Here is a 17,984-nt window from a genome sequence, read left to right on the forward strand (position 1 = left end):
TGCTGCAGGTCAGCGAGACGGGACGGGACGGCCAGCACGGCCTCCACGTCGCCCAGCAGGCGCAGCGTCTCGGCGGCCAGCATGTGGCGCTGCCAGAGCGAGTGCACGTGCGCCAGGCGGATGTCGAACTGCTGCAGGGAGGTGCCCAGGGTCTGGCGCAGCGTGCTCAGCTGGGGGGGGTGGGGAAGGGGGAGGGGTTAAGGAGGGGAATGCAACGGCGGAGTGACCCGGGCAGGCAGGGGAACACAGCGAGCATGGAGAGGCACGGCGGTGTGGTGCATGGCAGTGAGCGCCGCACCCCCTCGATGCCTGCCGGACTAGCCCCGCCACTGCAGGGGCACGCCCGCTCTCCAAAGGTACCTGGACTCGGGCATCGCTGAAGAGCTTCAGGATGTGGGAGTAATTCTGGATGGCACGGTTGAAGCCGGCGTAGTAGGTGTCCACCACGTCCGTCACCAGCGCATCCACTGCAGCACTTTGGGCCCGCAGCTGATCGTGGCGGAGGTAGTGGGGGTGTTGTGGGATGAAAGCCCTGCATGTACTACACCTTGACTGCGCATCTCGAGGCCAGTCGTGTCATGCCGAGGAATACGCCTGTCACGCAGTGCCCCACAGAGCAAAATCACCTCCACACTCACCCTGGCGAGCTCCTGCTCGGCCCGCTCATCGCTGAGGAGGGAGAGGACGTGCTTCACAGAGTCGAACCTGGGCTCCTTGAAGGATGAAGGGATGCCCTGGAGCTCGGCATCCACCGCGTCCCAGTCCACGGCAGCACGGCGGATCACATCTCCACGTCCCACCATCCTCGGGACCCTCACTTCATCCCCCGATCCCTATAATATAAAAACATAGGATTTGAGTGAGTTACGTTGTTTTATGTCCGTGACAGGGAAGGATTGCTGTGATCACTTTCCGCACATTGAGGGCCGACAAGAGCACGACGGGAAGTGGTTCCCGAGCGCAATTTCGGTTTGGAGACAGATGTGGACAGGCACGGAGAAGTCGGCATCAAACGAACGGTGATAAGTAACATATACTAGACACGTATCTTCAACGATGGACGCCAGTCTCACTCCCGATCCCGAACGCCCTCCCCCCTTGGAAGACTACCAAACACCCAGGGGGACGCCTGCCACACTCAGCTCCATAGATTCAGAGCGTTTGCGCACTGTACTCACCAGTGTACGGCTCAAGCATGGCCTCGACTACCGGTTATCCGAGGAAACAGGTAGGAGCAACAGAATGGGGGATGCAGCAAGAACCACGCGCCCACTGGCAGGCACAGCAGCTCGTGTGTAGGGAAGTACTCGGTCCTTTCACTCCGTCTATAACCTATCGAGGCCCAGGACACAGCAAGCGGACCCCCCCTGAGGTTATTCGCTTGGACTTGTCTGACGATGGAGCCGACAGTCCCGAGCACTGGCTCATTTCCGTCCCCAGGAAGGGGCCGACCAGGTGTGTGATTTCCCAGCCTGGTGGTTCATCAGCCACCAGTTCGGCAAGCATGCCTGGTATGCAAGACCTTGTTGGTTTCTCCTTATACCTATCTCGTGGTGCTCGAGCTGCCCACCATGACTTCTCTCAACCCTCGCTGCGACTCCCAGGTGGCTGATTGACAGCGGGAGTGACGAGGACGCTCCGGCAAAGGCGAGTCCTTCGTCATCCATCCCAGGCGCCACCGTCAGCGACACTCCTTCTAACGTTGACTCTGAACAGACGGTGGATGAGGATGAGGGAGTGTCAGATGATGACTGGACACCCAGCAGCCCGGAAAGCCTCCCGCCAGGAGAAAGCTGCAGCCCTTCGACCTCAAAACCTGAGCAGCACAGCCCAGCCTGGGGCCCAGACCGGGCAGTGCCCCATTCATCTGTGTTCAGCACTCCCCGGGGGCCCTGCCCCGTCATCCCCTCCGGAGCGTTCAAACGCCGTCGTGCAGAGCTGGCGGTGACCCTGTACCAGGAGTACAATGCCTTGATATTTGACAACCGCCTCCCGGCAGACCTGGCGATCACCTGGAATCCACGGCTGTCCACAACGGCCGGGCTCACCCACTACAGCCAATCCCCCGACGGGATGGGGGGCCGAACGTGCGCCAGAGTGATTGGGGTTTGGGGCTGAGGCGGTCCAGCGGGGGGGACTGGTCTACTCAAGATATTGTGGCACGCATCATGACAGATGATGGAGTAGCTCCAGAGCTGCTTCACAGAGCTTATCACTCAGGATGCTACTCCACTGCTGCAGCTTCCTCTTTTGCTATTTGGAGAGGTCCTGCAACTGGCCAGGCGTCTCCCCTTGCTGTGCAGTGTCGCTCCAGGATCTGGAAACCTACACTCCTCCTGCATGACTGCAAGACGCCCAAACACTTGCCCAGAAACTCCGCTTCAATACCCAATGACAGGTACACGGCGCGCGTAGAGCTCAGCATCAAGGTGGTGGACGGCCTGCCCAAACTGAAGCGCACGCTCTGCCACGAGCTCTGCCATGTCGCCGCCTGGCTGTTGGATCACTGTGCCAGGCCGCCGCACGGCAACGTGTGGCGAGGGTGGGCTGACCGCGCCCAGCGAGCCTACCCGGAGCTGGAGATCACCACCTGCCACTCTTACGACATCTTCTTTCCCCACCGCTGGCAGTGCACGAACGCAGAGTGCGCAGTTGATTGTGGTGGTGGTGGCCATGGGGCAGAGTAGATGAGGCTTGTTGGGCGTGGTGCACAGGTTGCCTCAGCTTCGTGCGCCCTCTCCCTGGCGTTCAACAATGCGATGACCAGCATGGACCCATGCCCCTTCCCTCCACTTCCCCCCTTTGCAACTCCACCTGCTGCCTCCAGCACCCCACCCCGGCCCCTCCCCTCCAGGTGTGGAGCCACCCTGGGGCGCCACAGTAACAGCATCGACGTCAACCGAAAGGTCTGTGGGCGTTGCAGGGCACCACTGGAGTATCTGGGCAGGTTCCAGGCGGACAACACGCCTGCCAAGCCCAGGGAAGCGACAGGCTTCAGCCTCTTCGTCAAGCAGCACTTTGCAGCAGGTGGGTGGAGCTGGACTGGGCGCGCAGGACATGCCATGAACCCAGTCCTCCTATGCTCATTCGCATATTATACCTCTCAATACAGAGAGGAAGCAGCTTCCGCCAGGAACACCTCATGGGGAGGTCATGAAGCAGCTCTCGCTGCGGTGGGGAGAGCAGCAGAGGGCCACTGCGGCTGCGTCTACTGATGCGGCAGTGCCTGCCACAGATGCTGCCTGCGATGCATTGAGGAGGCTCTTGTTGTGATTGTGGAGGGCACCAGAGATATGCATGGCGCACTTGCTGTGTGCCAAGGTCACGCTGTGCAGCAATGCATCAAACTCCTAAAGGGGGGAATGAAGACAAATTCGTGATCGCATACACGGGCGACTTCCTGGGCGCGCTCTCAAAATATACAACTCACCATGCCTCTCCCTCAATCCATTCAAGTGCCACCTGCCCTGATCGAATAGTACGAGTGGGTATCGTGGCCATTCGAGGGGCATCTTCGGCATCTTCCGGCGTTTCGGAAGCACAGGCACTGGTGCCGCGACCGGGGAATGACCACGAATTCCAAGGGCATTCTGTATGCCCTGGTGGCCCGTGGCCCCGTCATCCTCTGCGAGTACAATCTTGTGAGAGGCAATGCCCCTCTTGTTGCCTTGAACCTGCTTGAAAAGTGGGTGCCTCGCCCAGACGCCAAGGCCTCCTATGTGGCCGACAAGCATGTCTTCCACCTCCTCAGCGATGGGGAGCTCACCTACCTCTGCATGTCTGATGAGGTAAGTATGAGGTTCATGCAGTCGATCCTGGTGTGATTGGCTGTGGCATGGTGAGAGCTCAGGCAGGGATCTTCATCGGCCATGCCGCCATCTGCTCCTCCTCTCGATAGAGCTTGGGGCGGCGAGTGGCCTTTGCCTTCCTTGCTGACGTCCAGTCTACCTTCCTGGCGGCACACGGAGCCTCCACACGGTCTGCCCTCGCGTACGAGCTGAACACGGCCTTTGAGCCGGAGCTGCGCAGCCGGATGCTGCGCCTGAACGCCGACCCCCGGGCTGATGCCCTCACCAGGATACATGGTGATGTGGCGGAGCTCAAGTCCATCATGGTAGACAACATTGACAAGGTGGGTTTGGCTCATCATGAGGTTGTTTTGGGAGGCCGGAAGAGGAGGGGATCAGGAGTGGTGGTGAGGCTTTACGTCTTGGGGTGTGAAAAATTCCAGTGGTTGGATGATGACTCGGGATGGCTGCTGTGCCCCTGTGCGATCGCAACCCTGCAAGCTCTTCAATTAGACCTCCAAAAAGACTGGGTTGCAGGCCTTGCGACAACCCCTGCACCACAAGCCCTATCTCACCACCATTCATCCTACAGGCGGCTGCCCACTCCCCTCCTGCCCCCCATACCCACGCTCAGATCCTGGATCGGGGCGAGCGGCTCGACCTGCTCGTGGAGCGCACAGACGACCTCGCCTCCTCCACCTTCACCTTCAAGCGGGAGGCGAGGAGGGTGCATGGCGCGCTGTGGTGGCGCAGCGTGCGCCTGCGCGTCTGCATCCTCGCTCTCTGCGCACTGTGCCTGTACGTCCTGCTGGCCGTGGTGTGCAGCCCGACCCTGCACTGCTGACGGCCGCGGATACCCTCGCGCGTGATCCTGTGCACGAACTCTCCTCCTCACTCCCCCTCGCTATCCTGTTGCGCTCATTGGGTGTTCATCAAGCTTTACAGTGTGTTGGATGGGGGAAGTGAGAGGGGACAGCGACTGGGCACACGGGGGTCTGCGCCATGCGGCGCACGCCCGTTGAGGCAGGGGTCGGAAGCAGCTCTGGGGCGTTTCAGCAATACACAAAACTGATGAGCGATGGTGGGAGAGGACCCGGGGGTCAAGCGGGTAGGGTACAGCAGGGGCCTTGACAGCGGACAAGGGGGGGTGGGGGGTGGGGGGTGTCTGATGTGACGCGGGCAAGATAAGCTGGTCACACCACCGTGACGATGGGGATGTGGACGGGCCCGCGGGCGAGGCTGCCTGCTCCCGCTGCATGGGCCTCCGCCAGCCGCTGCATTGCTGCGAAGTGCTGGCGGTACATGAGGCGCACCATGAAGGAATACGCGAGGCCGGCGACCAGGCCGGTCCACAGCGCCGACGCCAGGTTCATCTGCAGGATGACAGGAGGGGAGAGGTTGTATGGCAAACGACTGGGAGAACGTATCCGGTGCACCACGAAAGGAGAGACGTCCAAGCGCAGAGCAAGCGCCAGATAGGTCGTGCGCTTCTCAGAGCCAAATGTTCACTACCCGAGCCCTTTGAGGACTCCACCTCCCCTCCCCTGCGCCTCACGTCAAAGAAGAGGATAGAGACGATCATGGCCACCCATGTGACACGTACGCAGTCGAACACCAGGTCTGCATGGCTCGGCGCCAGCTCCACCATCTGCTGCGAGGCTGTGGCAGGACAAGGGGGAAGGGCGATCAGACAGGGCATGCTCCAGTATTAGGGACCAGGCTTTGACCATGCTCACACGTGAGAAAGGTGCAGCATAATGCGGCACTGGCAAGGTGAATGCGGCAGCTTAGACATCGGCGTCTCTTCATCCCCACTTCCTCAGGCACCTGCAGGTCTTGAACCCCACCCCCACCCCCCCACCCCTTCATAAACAAACCACAAACATGATGAAATGCCATACTCACAGTAGACGTCCTCCATGCCGGCATTGCCTTCTTCCTGCGGCGGCCTGGGGGGCAGCGCCGGCAGGTTCTTCACCTCGTGCTTGCACAGCTCGCAGATGCAGTCGCCCTTCACCTGGGCCCACTTGATGGCACACTCGCGGTGCCGCAGCGCCAGGTCGCCGCGGCACTGGCAGTCCAAAGTCATGGCTTCACCGTTCTGATGAAAGGAGGGAGAGAGAGAGCGGTTGAAGCAGCGCTTCAGGCAACCTTGCCATGCGATAAGGCACCCTTCAGGTGGCACCAGCACCTGCAGAGAGTGTACATGTGGCATCCCAATTCCTCCACACATGATTGGGCAACCCGGCAGCTGCAGAATCACTCACCCTGAATTCCTCGGAGGTCAGGGTTTCCAGGCAGATGAGGCAGACGGGGTCGGATCTTCGACCCATGCTGCCCTGGGACCCGATCCGATGAACCCCCTTGTCGCCCTTGCTGCGCTCGCCGCCCGGCCGGGACACCGACAACCTTGCGATATCCCCTGTGCTGCTGCTGCACTGCTCCTCCACCACCGTCAAGGTGGCTGGAGCTGTATCGCTGGAGGAGGGGGGGCCGCCCTCCGGAACGGGGGCCGGGACGGAGGGCGAGACCTCCTCGCGCCTCAGCACGCGACGCCACCATGACGACAGACTGCTTGCAACCCCGGGCTTGGCTCCGGCAGTCTCTTCCACCGGGGCCTGCCGCTCCGCGTCTGCGCGCCGGAGGAGCCTCACGGGAGTGTGAGCACGAGGCGTCACCCCCACGTTGTCCTCCACCCCAGGCGAACCGTGTCTCCCCAAGCTCCCACGGGAATGTGCTCACCCAGGAGAGGCTGTTCATCTCCGACTTGAGTCCGTGACTGGGCAGGGCTGTCCGACGCAGCAGCGATTTCCGGCATTATGCGCCTGTGACCTCAGTGAACCCCCACCTGTCAACGCCGGGTGGAGGAGACTGGGCGAGGCAAGAAGCTTCGGAGCGTCACCGTTGAGGTCGCTAGATAATTAGGAATGGTGAATGTCGGGCGGGGCGCGTCGCAATGGTGGCATGGGGAAGGTTCCGCGCTTCGGGGACGTACGGGGGAGGACCCCTTCAACCGGGTCGAATCGCGTTGTTACAAAATGGGGGAGGGTTGCTCAGTGAACAGGGGATAGGGCAATCAGGCAGTCTTCAACCATCCGGAATACATGGGGTGTCAACAACTATGGCCTCTACAATACTACTGGATCGGAAGGGAGCGGAGCACCCGACGGCAGCTTCCCTGGGCGTGGTGAGGGCTCCTGATGCGCGGGGCTGGCCACCTACCCCTCAACATCAAAGTGGCAAGGGCGGCGACCCCCTGCATGGACGGCCCACATCCTCAGCAGCATACGCTCGAAATCTGACACCCAGCGCCGCGTGTCAAACAGGGGGCTGGATCCCCCGAGCCCGGCACACCGCGGCTCGCAGGGCCAGCCGCTTGGGCGCATCCAGCGCCAGCTCCAGCGCCTGAATGGGTGAGGCGGGCGGGTGTGTGCTTGGGTGGGGGAGTGGGGGCTGGCGTCATTGCATGTACTCCTGGAGGCTGGTCTTGTGCTGGGGCAATCGCAGGCTTGTGTCGCCGGGATCCTTTTTCAGTGCCCCTGCTCCCCCGTCCCCCCGCCCGCTGCTCTCACCCGCGCCTCGTACTCTGCCATGGACCCGACGACCATGTCCGCCCCCAGGCCCGAGGCGCAGGCCAGGCTGGCGGCCACGCGGGACGCCATCCTCTCCAGCGGCAGCGTCAGCAGCGGGCACCCCGCCCAGAGCACGTCGCAGGCGGTGGTGTGCGCGTTGCAGGCGGGGGTGTCCAGGACCAGGTCCGCCAGCGCGCAGCGCGCGACGTGGGCGGGCTTTGGCGCCACGTCGGAGAAGACGAGGCGGGCGGGGTGCACGCCGCGGGCCGCCGCCTGCGCGCGCAGCCGCGGCTCGCCCGAGGCGGGGAAGCGCAGGAGCCAGAGGACGGTGCGAGGCGCGGCGCGCAGCACGCGGCACCACGCGTCCAGCACGCCCGGGTCGATCTTGTACAGCTGATTGGCGCAAGCCAGCACCACGCCGTCCTCGGGCAGGCCCAGCGCGGTGCGGGTGGGCGTCGGGGCGGCGCCGCGCAGCACGTCGCCGTGCGCCCGGCGGTGGTCGTTCACAAAGTAGGAGTGGGGCATGCGGGCCACGGCCTCGCCATAGCAGCCGAGCAGGTGGTCGGGCGTGACGACCTGCGTGTGTGTGGTGGGGGAAGATGAGGGTGTGGGTGGAGGGGTACTCACTGGTGTGTGCAGCAGCGGGCAGTGGGGCAGTGATGCATGCAATGGTGTATTGCACGGGCATCCAGAGGGGGCTGAACAGCCCAGTGCAGGCAGCAGCCTGCCATCGCGGGGGCGACGCTGCCTTGTCCGCCTGTACGAGTCAGAATCCCAGATTCACGCTCCCGCACAGCATCCACCTTGTCGGTGACGATGTAGTCCATCAGCCCCCGGCCCGTGGTGGCGGGGAAGCCCATGTAGGAGACGCCGATGGGAGCGGGGCGGAGCGCGAAGACCTCGCTGCGGGCACCGCGCGTGTACCCATTGAGGTTCACTGGGAAGAAAGGAGGGAGTGCGGGACGATGGCAGGAGGGACGGGGGTGCTGCGGCCGGCGTGCTGGGATGCAGGGGATGGCTGTGCTCTGCTTGAAGGAATGCATCGGGAGGGAGCCCAGTGACGCTCCGCCTTGCACACCCCATCCACCCACCCACCCACCGGCGATGTGGATGCCGTCCTCGGAGATGCGGCGCGCGATGCTCGGCGACGGCCACTTTGCGACGTCCAGGAAGTGGTCGGCGTCCGCGCGGATGCGAGCGCGCCATGGCGAACCGTCGTCGGCAGACAGGGCGTAGCAGAAGACCTCCACCAGCCTGGTTTGCAAGGGGAGGAGGCCATGGCTGGGGGCGGTGCAAGGTGGAGGGCTGGAGGCCGGGGGCAATCATCCACAGTGATCCCAGCCTGCCTGACAGACAGCACCCCAACAAGTCACCACATATCAAACCAACCACCTTCGGTCGTGCATCCCAAACACGGAGCCCATGAGGTGACTCAGCGGATGGTTGCCCAGGTCTGACGACACGTAGGCGATGCGTAGCCGCCGGCCAGGCGCCAGGGGCTCCCGCGCCGGGTGGGGCAGGGGCCCGACATTGAGGGCTGCCGCGGCCCTCAAGCAGTGCCCGGCGTAGGCGGAGGAGATGCGGAGGGCGAGGTCGGGGGAAAGCGGGTACGCCATGGCGTGGAAAGGCTGCACAGAGGGCAGGCACCCGGCGGCCAGCTCCTCTTCCGTGATGGCGATCAACCTGCATGCAGAGGTTGTAAGATCAAAATCTCAGTGCTACATTTGTGTTTGTGGTAGCTTTGGTAGCATGCAGGGCAGTGGGAGAGATACCATGCATTGCAAATACTCTAACGAGTCCGCCAAGCTCAGCATGCTCGTGGCCCCTGCCGGCACATCAAAGGAGACAGCACTTTGCTCGTCACCTCTGGAAGATGCTGGGTCGGTCGTGCCAGTCGCACACACACTGCATGGAGTGCACGAGGTTGGCAAAGGCGTCTGGGAAGTCGGGCCGCAGCGCCAGCGCCTGGCGGTAGGCTGCGATGGCCTCCTCATGCTGATCTGGTGCATGCAAGACAGCATGGGATAGGAGTGGGTGGTGGGTTGTAGGGCTTAGAACGGTGATAGTCGCCTCCATCATCTGTTGTGAACGTTATGTGATCAAACATAGCAAGCATAACAACACATCCATGTACAGTCCAACACCATCTGTCCCTTGTCAGGGAACCCGCTCCACGCACTGTTGTCCTTCAGGGCTGCAGCGAGGTTGGCATGGCCCTCAGCCTCCCCCGGCTGCAAGGCCACGGCGTTTTGATAGCACATGATGCCCTCCCTGGCCCTGCCCACCAGCTTCAGCATGCTCGCTAGGTTGCTGTACACCACGCTCTGGGGATCGTGGATGGGGAGAGGTCAAGACAAACCCTGAGGCATCACCCGGTGGGGTGGATTGGACACGGTGCAACCGAGCAATGCGCGGTTTGCCACCCGCACTGGTGCCACAGCGAGCCCGCCATGCACACAACGGGGAGGCCACACGACACAACACCACAACCACCGCTGACCTGACGTCGCGCGTGGGTGTGGGTGCCCAGACCCTGGGCCTCGGCCTGGGCGGCCTCCGAGATGAGGAGATGGAGGCAGGCCACATACTGTGCCACGGCCTCCTCCCCGCGCCCCGCCTCCCTCAGGGCGTTGCCCAGGTCGTTCCGCTCCTCTGAGGACAGAGGCCGCTGGCTGGCACCCAAGTGATACGCCTGCACCGCACCCGCCTCCACTTCGCTGTCCTGCTGGCAGCGGCGTGCTGCAACGGCTGGCGCCAGGGAAGAAGAGGGTGGGAAGGCCGCGGCACCCGGGGCTGTGGCAAGTGATGGGTCCCCCAGGTGCCGGTTTCCGGAGGCCCACTGGCTGAGCTGCCGGGAATGCAAGGTCCCATCAGATACACCCGACTCGGGAAGCATGGCAGCCTCGTGAACTCGACCAGCTTCTCGGCGATCCCGACGCTGCAGCACGGTGGCCAGACTGGTCTGGACGGCGACGGTGGTGGGCCTCAGGCGCAGGGCAGACTGCAGTACCGGGGGCGAGGGGACCACGGATGCGTTTGTTACAGGGTTTGTGAATTTCAACAGGCACGCAATCAAGGGCACATAAGAAGTCAGAATCGCACCACCCACCTTGGCCGACCAAAACCTTCACAACCCATGCTCGATGGGCCCTCCACCCAGAGTGCGCCCCAGTACGCTCCCATTCACCAGACCTGGCCACGCCCACCTGGTAGTACATGATTGCGAGGTCCAGCTGGCCCAGCCGACTCAGCCCACTGGCGAGGTTGGCCTGAGCCTCCGGGAGCGAGGGGTCCAGTACCACAGCCGCGTCGTTGTAGGCCACCGACTTGGCATACTGGCCGAGCTCAAAGTACGCCACGGCGGTGAGCAGCAGGAGGTCGATCTGGTAGCGCCTGTGGTGCGACTGGGGCGCCGACACGCAAAGGAGAGACTGGCCGATCATGCAGTGCTCCAGGCAGGCCTCATAGTTGCCGCTTGTGTATGCCTGGCTGGCCTTGAGCACCATATCCTGGAGGGAAGCATCTTGGCCAGTCGATTTCCCCTGGCACCTGGGGGCCTGCCAGGCTGTGACCATCCTGCCTCCCGACCGCGCTCCGTGCTCTCCCGGTCCGGCCGAAACCCCGTTGGCGTCGTTAACGCCGGGAGCTACGGCGCCCACCGATTGCGGGTCGATCCTGTAATGCTATTTATATTCTAGCGGTGTGATATCGAGGCAACTGGCATGGCCAGCATATCTCCTTACCGTGTCGGGAGGGAACCGTCCTCAGTGAGGTCCTCGGGGTGCCGAGGGCAATCGAGAGACTACCAGCGAGACCATACTGGTGAAAGGCAGAGCTGAAAAAAGGTGTACTGTTCGATGTTGGACCGTCCTTCGAATCGGCATGGAGGCGCAAGAAGTCACAGGTCGCTTTGAGGAAGGTGTGGAATCTCGACGATGGGCTCTGTCCTTCGTGAACGTGATGGGCGCAGGCAGGTCTGTCCTATTTGACAATCATCATATTACATTTTCATACCCCGGATGACATTGCAAGCATGCAGTTTGGGGCACGACTTCCGAGGTTCATTAAATACACTGAGTGCGGTCTTACCACAACACCGCTCAAGTTCAGTCACCGAAAGTCGAGGCGGTGAATCACCTTCAAATACCGCAATGGCAAGATCGGAAGTAAATAGCAGGTACACAGTGCTCCTTCACGTTACATGGTGCCCAGCAGCTTCGGCACCGACAGACTTTGAGCGCGGGAAGGGAACCGAATGAAGATCCGCTGTAGATCAATCGCGTGCTGCACGCACTTAACGCTGCACAGAGTACGGGGCTGGATCAGACAACTCGGTCCCAATCAATATGTCGCTGACCGTACCCTTTGCAGCCTGCAGCCCTCGGGCTGCACCATCGCTCCGGTCCACATTCCGTGAAGGGGCCGCACTCCAGGTTCGGACTGCACCGCCCCGGACCCGGCCCGCAGCACGCACAGGCCTGAAAATCTATCAGTTTGGATTTTTGAAGAAATTGGGTCTGGAAAAGCCCGAGTTCCTCCCTGATTTCGGGGCTCCCAAGCGGAAGTTGCTGCTGGAGGGCTTCTTCAGCAGCATCAACCAGGATGTGCTCGCCAACACCCTCTCGGATGACTTCAAGTTCTCCGACAGGGACAGGGTGTACACCAAGGATGGTGAGGTGGGGAGTGGGAGTGCCTGCTGTTGTACCAAACGCAATGCCGTCATGGCACCAAGCGCCACCCAGGAACGCCCGTTCAACCCCTTCTCATCACACACCGTGCTCCATCCCCGCTCCAGAGTTCGCCCAGGTGCTAAAAAGCGTGAAGGCTGCCATCCCCGACTTTCAGTGGCATGCCAGCACGGACGGCCTGGCAGACAAGAAGGACAAGAAGGCGCGGGTGGAGGTGCGCATCACCGGGACGCACACAGGCGCGCCCCTCTCCTTCCCCGGCCTCAAGGAAGTCCCCTCCAGTGGGAAGAAGGTGGACCTGCCCAGTGCAAAGTACCTCGTCTCTGTGGAGGAGGGCAGAATCACGAGCATCGAGGTGCGCTGAGCTGCCTGGATAGGCTCGGCTGGGAGCACATGGCTTTTGCACCGTCTTGCAGGGTCTGCGTTTAAGGACATGCGGGGTTGGTGTTTGGTCTGGAGCATTATAGAGTGCTATTTTGCACTGCTTGAGTCCTGGGCTTCACTCCAACTGCAGGCTGACAGGGAGTCTGGCTCCTCCCTCCTGAGTCTGTATGCTGCCGTGGGTGGTGTGGCCCAAGTGGCGTCGTGATCATGTTGAGAGCTTGAGGAGTAGCCTTCAGGCATGGGGCAGTAGCAGACCTGGGGATCTGGGCCGGTGGTTGAGTCCTATCAGAGGCATGCTGTCACGCTCGATTTTGAGCAGCTTGCTGCGAAACTCCCTCATGTGAAGCCCCAGAGTTATTTCAGACAGTGTGGTCTGTCGAGAATGATGAAGAGTCCGTGCTGTATCAATAATGCTCTTGTTCTTGAGTTGTAAATATCAATAGGTTCTGAGTGTGGTAGGAGTTTAGAAGAACTGTCAGGTCAATGGCCATGAGTCACAGAATACAGACCGTATGGATGCTAGGGGTATTCAATCCACCTTGAAGTGGTGAACGAGGGTGTGCAGACTGATCATCGGATGCAACCCTCCCGCTGCTGCACTGTTTGGGAAGGTGCCAGGGTATATGTTGCGCGGTACTGCAAGTGCGGTACCTCCCGAACCCCGCGCAGCCACAGTCTCTGGCGAGTTTTGATGGCCGAGGCAAACAGGCGCTCCCCTTTCCGGCGCAGACCGCTTAGAGGATACAGCTGCGGTCAAGATGGTGAGCCCTCAGGGCGGGGACCTCGGAGGGCAACAGGGGAGGATGCCCGTGGCGCCCCGTCACCAGCCTTGCGAGCCTGACGAACAGGCGCACCGCCTGTGACGATCAGAGGGTGCATGACCTTCTAAATTACAGGAATTGAATGGGCTCCATGTCTCGCCAGGAGCTCACATGCCTCTGGCTACCCCCCCGACCATCGGAGCAGGTGAACGTGCCGAAGACCAAGAAGGCCTACTGCAAGGGCAAGGAGTGCAAGAAGCACACCCTGCACAAGGTCACCCAGTACAAGACTGGAAAGGCCAGCCTGTACGCACAGGGTGAGCGAGGCGTCCTGCCTGGGAGATTGCCGGATCCTGGGCTCGATGCCGTGCTCGACGAGTAGCCTCTGAACCACTCCCTGCCGAGCCCTTGCAGGAAAGAGGCGTTACGACCGCAAGCAGTCCGGTTACGGTGGTCAGACCAAGCCTGTCTTCCACAAGAAGGTATGTTGGATGATCATGAGGTGACATTTTCGGCGAGGAACTGCCCTGGGATATTCTATGCATGCAGAGGTCCAACCTTGTCTGGGAGCTGACACTGCTGTCGTGTGTCTAGCCCTCAGGCCAAGACCACTAGGAAGATTGTGCTGCGCCTGCAGTGCCAGCAGTGCAAGACCCAGCACATGCACGCCATCAAGGTATACAGTTGGTTGCATGCGGAGGTGGGACATGGAGCGACAATGTGAATTGCAACCTAGGTTATGAGATTGCTCGGCTGCGATGCCACAGCCGGCATACTCCACCGAGCCACTCAGTGCAAGCAATCCCCCCCTGTATCCTTCTGTCGCTTGCAGCGCTGCAAACACTTCGAGATCGGCGGAGAGAAGAAGACCAAGGGCGGTCTGTACTGATCGTCTTGGAGCCTCCTGCTCTGTTTGCCTGGTTGGCTGCGGCTGTGGTGTAAAGGACATCATACACTTGCTGCTGACACGGATGTGGTGGCGTAGGAGTGGACAGGGGTGGGCAGCCCGGGAGGGGAAGTGCGTGGTGGGCCCGATCTGGAGCCTGTACTGGTTTCTTCAAGCATGCAGCACCAAATCTCACAGGACTTTATGTCCATAGGCCTTTTACAGGACTGAGGCTGTGGGCTGTCGGTCTGCTTTGCCCCTGCCATGCAACCACTCAAGTGGAAATGTGCACCCAGGGAGTGCGATCGCACTCTGCGAGCCTTACACTCATGGTTGCATCAAGGGTGGGATTTCTCCCCTCAGTGTGCGCAAGGGGTGACATTGAGTCCAGCCCCCCTGCGCACGACGTGCCACCCATGCGTCAGGCCCTGTCCATGAGAGGGGGCTGTTCAGAACACTCAAAAACTCAGACCAGAGAATTCATGTGCATGGTTGAAAAGGATGACGAGCATGACTCGCGTGGCGCCCGCCATCACCCAGCCTTCTGCCCCTCCACACCCGGACACCCCGCGCATCAGACATAGAACATGGCCTTCTGGAGGCGGGGGTTGATGGACATGAACTCGACGGTGCCGCCGCCCCCGCCCGAGGCGGAGCTGGCGGTGTCGGAGCCGCCCTCCCCGCGCAGCATGAGCCTGCCCCTGAAGGCGGCCAGGTGCGCATACTGCGCAGGCGGGCAGACACTGATGGAGCGGGTGCAGCGGCAGAAGAGGTAGCAGAGGTGGTAGGTGAGCAGCTGCATGCCGTCCGCGCCAAACTTGTTCTCGTCCACCAGCACCGAGTAGTGAGCCGGCTTGGAGGTCCCCTGGATGCCAGAGTGGGAGTTGAGGTAGAAGGAGAAGTCGTGGGGGTGGGCGATGTCGTTGTCCACCACCGTGCCTGATGGAGTGGTGACGGGATGGGGGTGGGATCGGGGGGAGGTGAGTCGAGTCATTTCAGGGAAAGAGGGAGGGAGGACGTGGTGATGACGGGGCCTGCAACCGTGTACCTCGTGCTCTCAATGCCCCCATACGGCCTGGCCTGAGTTTCACGCGGGCATCAGGTGTGGTCTGCACCCCCATTACCCCTTCCGGTCCCCCAGCTCAACATCAATGACCCCCCTCCCCCCCCTCCACCCCCCCCGCCCGCACACACACCCCTGGCAGGACGTTTCCGGAGCGGTCGCGGTTGCTCTGGTCGGTGGACTTTGGGAAGAAGCGTGTGTGGTGCCGCTTCTGCACGATGACAAAGGTGATGGGAGGCCGGTATTCAGCCCCCGCATCGCCCATCTCCGCGCAGGCCTCCAGCAGCGCGCTGTACTCCTTGTAGTACACCTCCTAGAAACTGGCTCTCCGACACGCCATCGCGGTAGAAGAGCAGCGACTCGGGGCGCATGCCGCGCGTCGCGCCGTAAAACTCCAGCAACAGGCTCTTGACCATGGCCTTGAGCTCGGCCACGATCTCCTGGCCGCCGCGCTGCATGGTCACGCGCGCCGCGTAGCGCGTGGCGGTGGCGTCCATGCTGCCCACCACCGCGGCGATGGAGGGGCCGCCCTCGCCGGGGCGCGGGTGCGTCACGTCGGCGCCCAGGATCATGAAGGGCCGGCGCGCGCCCAGGACGGGGAGGCGCTCCACGTCGCCCAGGCGCGTGTTGCAGCCACCCAGCTTGGCGTTCACCTTCATGGCCACGTTGGCGCAGTACTGGGGGCGCCCGCGCGCGGGGCAGCCAATGCCCGCCTTGCGCGACACAATGCACTGCGTGGGCAGGCCCAGCATGCTGTCGCTGGCCTGCTTCACCTCGCGGTACAGCGCAGCACCTAGGTGGATGAATGGGTGGGTGGGCGTATACATGCGGGTCATGTGAGGAGTGGGGAGTTGCTTCAAGCACAGTTCTGAGCATATCCTGGCGGAGTTTCAGGACCCCACGCTGCGTTTGCAGAGTTCTCCCCCCCTTCCCCCCCCGGCATTTACCCCCTTCATAACACCCTCTAGCAGCAAACCCGCAGAGCGCATCCTCCCCCTTTCCCCCCCCAAATAACACCTGTGTCCGGCAGGACAACCAGGACCAGCGCGGCGGGGGCGCCAAAGGCGGCCTGGGCCCTGGCCTTGGCCTCCGTCACCGCCGAGTAGACGGTCGCGTTGCGGTCGGGGTAGACGACGGGGGGGAACTCGCGGGGCGTGGTCACGCCGCACTTGTTCAGCATGTCCACGAACTCGGCCATGAAGGTGGGCCCGTGCTGGCCGCGCGCCGCCTCCAGATCTTCGGCCGCGAAGCGCTGGTTGGCGAAGCAGACTACGGCCCAGGAGGGCAGGCTGGAGCCATTGAGGAATCGCACGTCGCGCAGGTTCCAGGAGCCGCCGCCCTTGGGGTCGTAGCGGCCGGGCGAGCCATAAGCGAGCATGGGGTTGGGCAGCACGCGTGCGCCCACCTCCACGGTACGCGAGGAGATGGACAGGCCGAAGGCGCGGGCAGTGGGGTCGTCCGGGAAGGCGGCCTGGCGGTTGACGGCGTGGTCGATGGCGGCCAGGCGGTCGCCCGGGCGCTGGGCCGCAATCTTGATGATCTCCGACGTCTGCGCCTCGTCCAGGCGCATCAGGCGCTGGCGCGGTGCCACGCGGCACAGCTCCATGGGCAGCAGCACGGTGCCGTTGCCGACGGCGACGCAGGGCATGTCGCGGTTGGTCAGGCGCACGCCGTACTGGGCCTCCAGGTAGTCGGCGACGCTGACCTGGCGTCCCTCCCGCTCAAAGGTCTCCTGGAAGGGGCTGCCCCGGGACAGGTGGCGGATGGCCTTGGTCATGCCTGTGTGGCTGGTCACCACCTTGACGCCCCGCAGGTCGCGGTTCAGGCGGCGCCGCGCGGCGTCGGGCAGCGGCCCCGCCACGTGCCCCACCTTGTCGGCCACCAGCTCCAGCAGCGGCTTCTCCTCCAGCACCGCGGTGGCGGCCATGTCCACGTTCAGGGCCAGCCCGGTCTGGCAGGGACGCAGGGACTGCTGGTAGCCCAGCCAGACCTCCGCGCCGCCGCCCAGCGAGCGCGTGCCGGGGCCGCGGAAGAACACGCCGCGCGCCACGGGCAGCGACCGATCGGCCATGGCCATGCGGTGCTTCAGCACGATGTCCAGGCACTGCAGCGCGTGGTAGGCGTACTCCTCCTCGTCGCGCTGGCCGGAGATGAAGCGGTGCAGCGCCGCGACAGACACGATGGCCGCGCGGCGGATGACCACCGCCAGACGCCGCGGCTTGTCCTCGCCCGCCGGCGCGGCCTCCACCTCCAGGCGCAGGCCCTCTGCGGGGACGAGGCTGGTCACGGGCGCGTACATGACCTTGCGCCCGTCGAAGGCCCAGGAGCCGGCGGGCCAGGCCCGGGCGACCGCCACTGCGCCCATGGCCGCGCGGCACACGTTGGCCGGCAGCGGCTTGCCGTCCTCGCCCGCGCTGCCGCGCGGCGGCCGCGCCGGCCGCGGCGGCGCGCCGGGCTCGGGCTCGCGCGGCACGCTGCGCACGTCCACGTCGTACTGGTACGCCTCCTCCAGCGTGCTCTGCACGCGGAACCAGTTGGCCACCACCGTCACGGGGCGCCCAGCCTGGCCCAGCCCCGGGCGCAGCGCGTGTGCGGGCTGGTAGGTCAGTCGCGCCAGCTCCTCCGCGGGCGTGGGCGGCGGCAGTTCGTGCAGCCGGATCAGCGCACCGCCATCGGGCACGGGTGTGGTGGGGTTGGCGGGGCGGTCGAAGCCGCCGCCGCCAAAGCCGCCGCCGCCAAAGCCGCCGCGGCCCCCGCTGTCGCGGCCGCCGAACCCCCCGCGGCCACCGCCGTCGCGGCCGCCAAATCTGCCGCGGCCACCGCCCTCGCGGCCGCCGTAGCC

The 17,984-nt window shown here is 63.2% G+C and overlaps 8 protein-coding genes across 8 annotated transcripts in view; 4 read left to right on the forward strand and 4 right to left on the reverse strand.

Annotated features, from left to right (window-relative positions):
* The window catches only part of F751_2290 (putative exocyst complex component 4), a gene marked incomplete at both ends in the record, with an annotated part of 3,625 nt that extends 2,822 nt beyond the window's left edge, over positions 1-803 (reverse strand). Inside the window, 3 exons of the mRNA XM_011399158.1 lie at positions 30-170; positions 361-489; positions 639-803. Coding sequence (XP_011397460.1) covers positions 30-170; positions 361-489; positions 639-803 — 435 coding nt within the window. The remainder of the gene's footprint in view (positions 1-29; positions 171-360; positions 490-638) is intronic.
* A 1,270-nt stretch (positions 804-2,073) lies between these two features.
* On the forward strand, positions 2,074-3,215 carry F751_2291 (HMG box-containing protein C19G7.04; the record flags this gene model as incomplete). The annotated part of the gene is made up of 4 exons (XM_011399159.1): positions 2,074-2,087; positions 2,399-2,644; positions 2,855-3,027; positions 3,151-3,215. 4 exons carry the CDS (start codon positions 2,074-2,076, stop codon positions 3,213-3,215), a joined length of 498 nt encoding a protein of 165 aa, XP_011397461.1.
* Positions 3,216-3,566: 351 nt separating this feature from the next.
* On the forward strand, positions 3,567-4,632 carry F751_2292 (Vesicle-associated membrane protein 713; the record flags this gene model as incomplete). Its single annotated transcript, XM_011399160.1, has 3 exons — positions 3,567-3,788; positions 3,899-4,132; positions 4,423-4,632. 3 exons carry the CDS (start codon positions 3,567-3,569, stop codon positions 4,630-4,632), a joined length of 666 nt encoding a protein of 221 aa, XP_011397462.1.
* Positions 4,633-4,981: 349 nt separating this feature from the next.
* Positions 4,982-6,121, reverse strand: F751_2293 (hypothetical protein; the record flags this gene model as incomplete). The annotated part of the gene is made up of 4 exons (XM_011399161.1): positions 4,982-5,161; positions 5,344-5,447; positions 5,694-5,889; positions 6,056-6,121. The coding sequence occupies 4 exons, from the start codon at positions 6,119-6,121 to the stop codon at positions 4,982-4,984; spliced, it is 546 nt and encodes a 181-aa protein (XP_011397463.1).
* A 985-nt stretch (positions 6,122-7,106) lies between these two features.
* On the reverse strand, positions 7,107-10,866 carry F751_2294 (putative UDP-N-acetylglucosamine-peptide N-acetylglucosaminyltransferase SEC; the record flags this gene model as incomplete). The annotated part of the gene is made up of 10 exons (XM_011399162.1): positions 7,107-7,193; positions 7,361-7,576; positions 7,868-7,936; positions 8,164-8,297; positions 8,460-8,614; positions 8,753-9,043; positions 9,225-9,360; positions 9,540-9,684; positions 9,861-10,361; positions 10,567-10,866. The coding sequence occupies 10 exons, from the start codon at positions 10,864-10,866 to the stop codon at positions 7,107-7,109; spliced, it is 2,034 nt and encodes a 677-aa protein (XP_011397464.1).
* Positions 10,867-11,706: 840 nt separating this feature from the next.
* F751_2295 (hypothetical protein) lies at positions 11,707-12,412 on the forward strand (the record flags this gene model as incomplete). The annotated part of the gene is made up of 2 exons (XM_011399163.1): positions 11,707-12,031; positions 12,156-12,412. The coding sequence occupies 2 exons, from the start codon at positions 11,707-11,709 to the stop codon at positions 12,410-12,412; spliced, it is 582 nt and encodes a 193-aa protein (XP_011397465.1).
* Positions 12,413-13,344: 932 nt separating this feature from the next.
* Positions 13,345-14,082, forward strand: F751_2296 (60S ribosomal protein L44; the record flags this gene model as incomplete). The annotated part of the gene is made up of 4 exons (XM_011399164.1): positions 13,345-13,510; positions 13,608-13,675; positions 13,795-13,869; positions 14,026-14,082. 4 exons carry the CDS (start codon positions 13,345-13,347, stop codon positions 14,080-14,082), a joined length of 366 nt encoding a protein of 121 aa, XP_011397466.1.
* Positions 14,083-14,653: 571 nt separating this feature from the next.
* On the reverse strand, positions 14,654-17,507 carry F751_2297 (Protein argonaute 1; the record flags this gene model as incomplete). Its single annotated transcript, XM_011399165.1, has 4 exons — positions 14,654-15,018; positions 15,453-15,935; positions 16,160-16,940; positions 17,013-17,507. 4 exons carry the CDS (start codon positions 17,505-17,507, stop codon positions 14,654-14,656), a joined length of 2,124 nt encoding a protein of 707 aa, XP_011397467.1.
* Between the last annotated feature and the right edge of the window lie 477 nt (positions 17,508-17,984).

The sequence above is a fragment of the Auxenochlorella protothecoides genome (genome assembly GCF_000733215.1).
Source record: "Auxenochlorella protothecoides strain 0710 unplaced genomic scaffold scaffold22, whole genome shotgun sequence".
In the NCBI taxonomy this organism is placed as follows: domain Eukaryota; kingdom Viridiplantae; phylum Chlorophyta; class Trebouxiophyceae; order Chlorellales; family Chlorellaceae; genus Auxenochlorella; species Auxenochlorella protothecoides.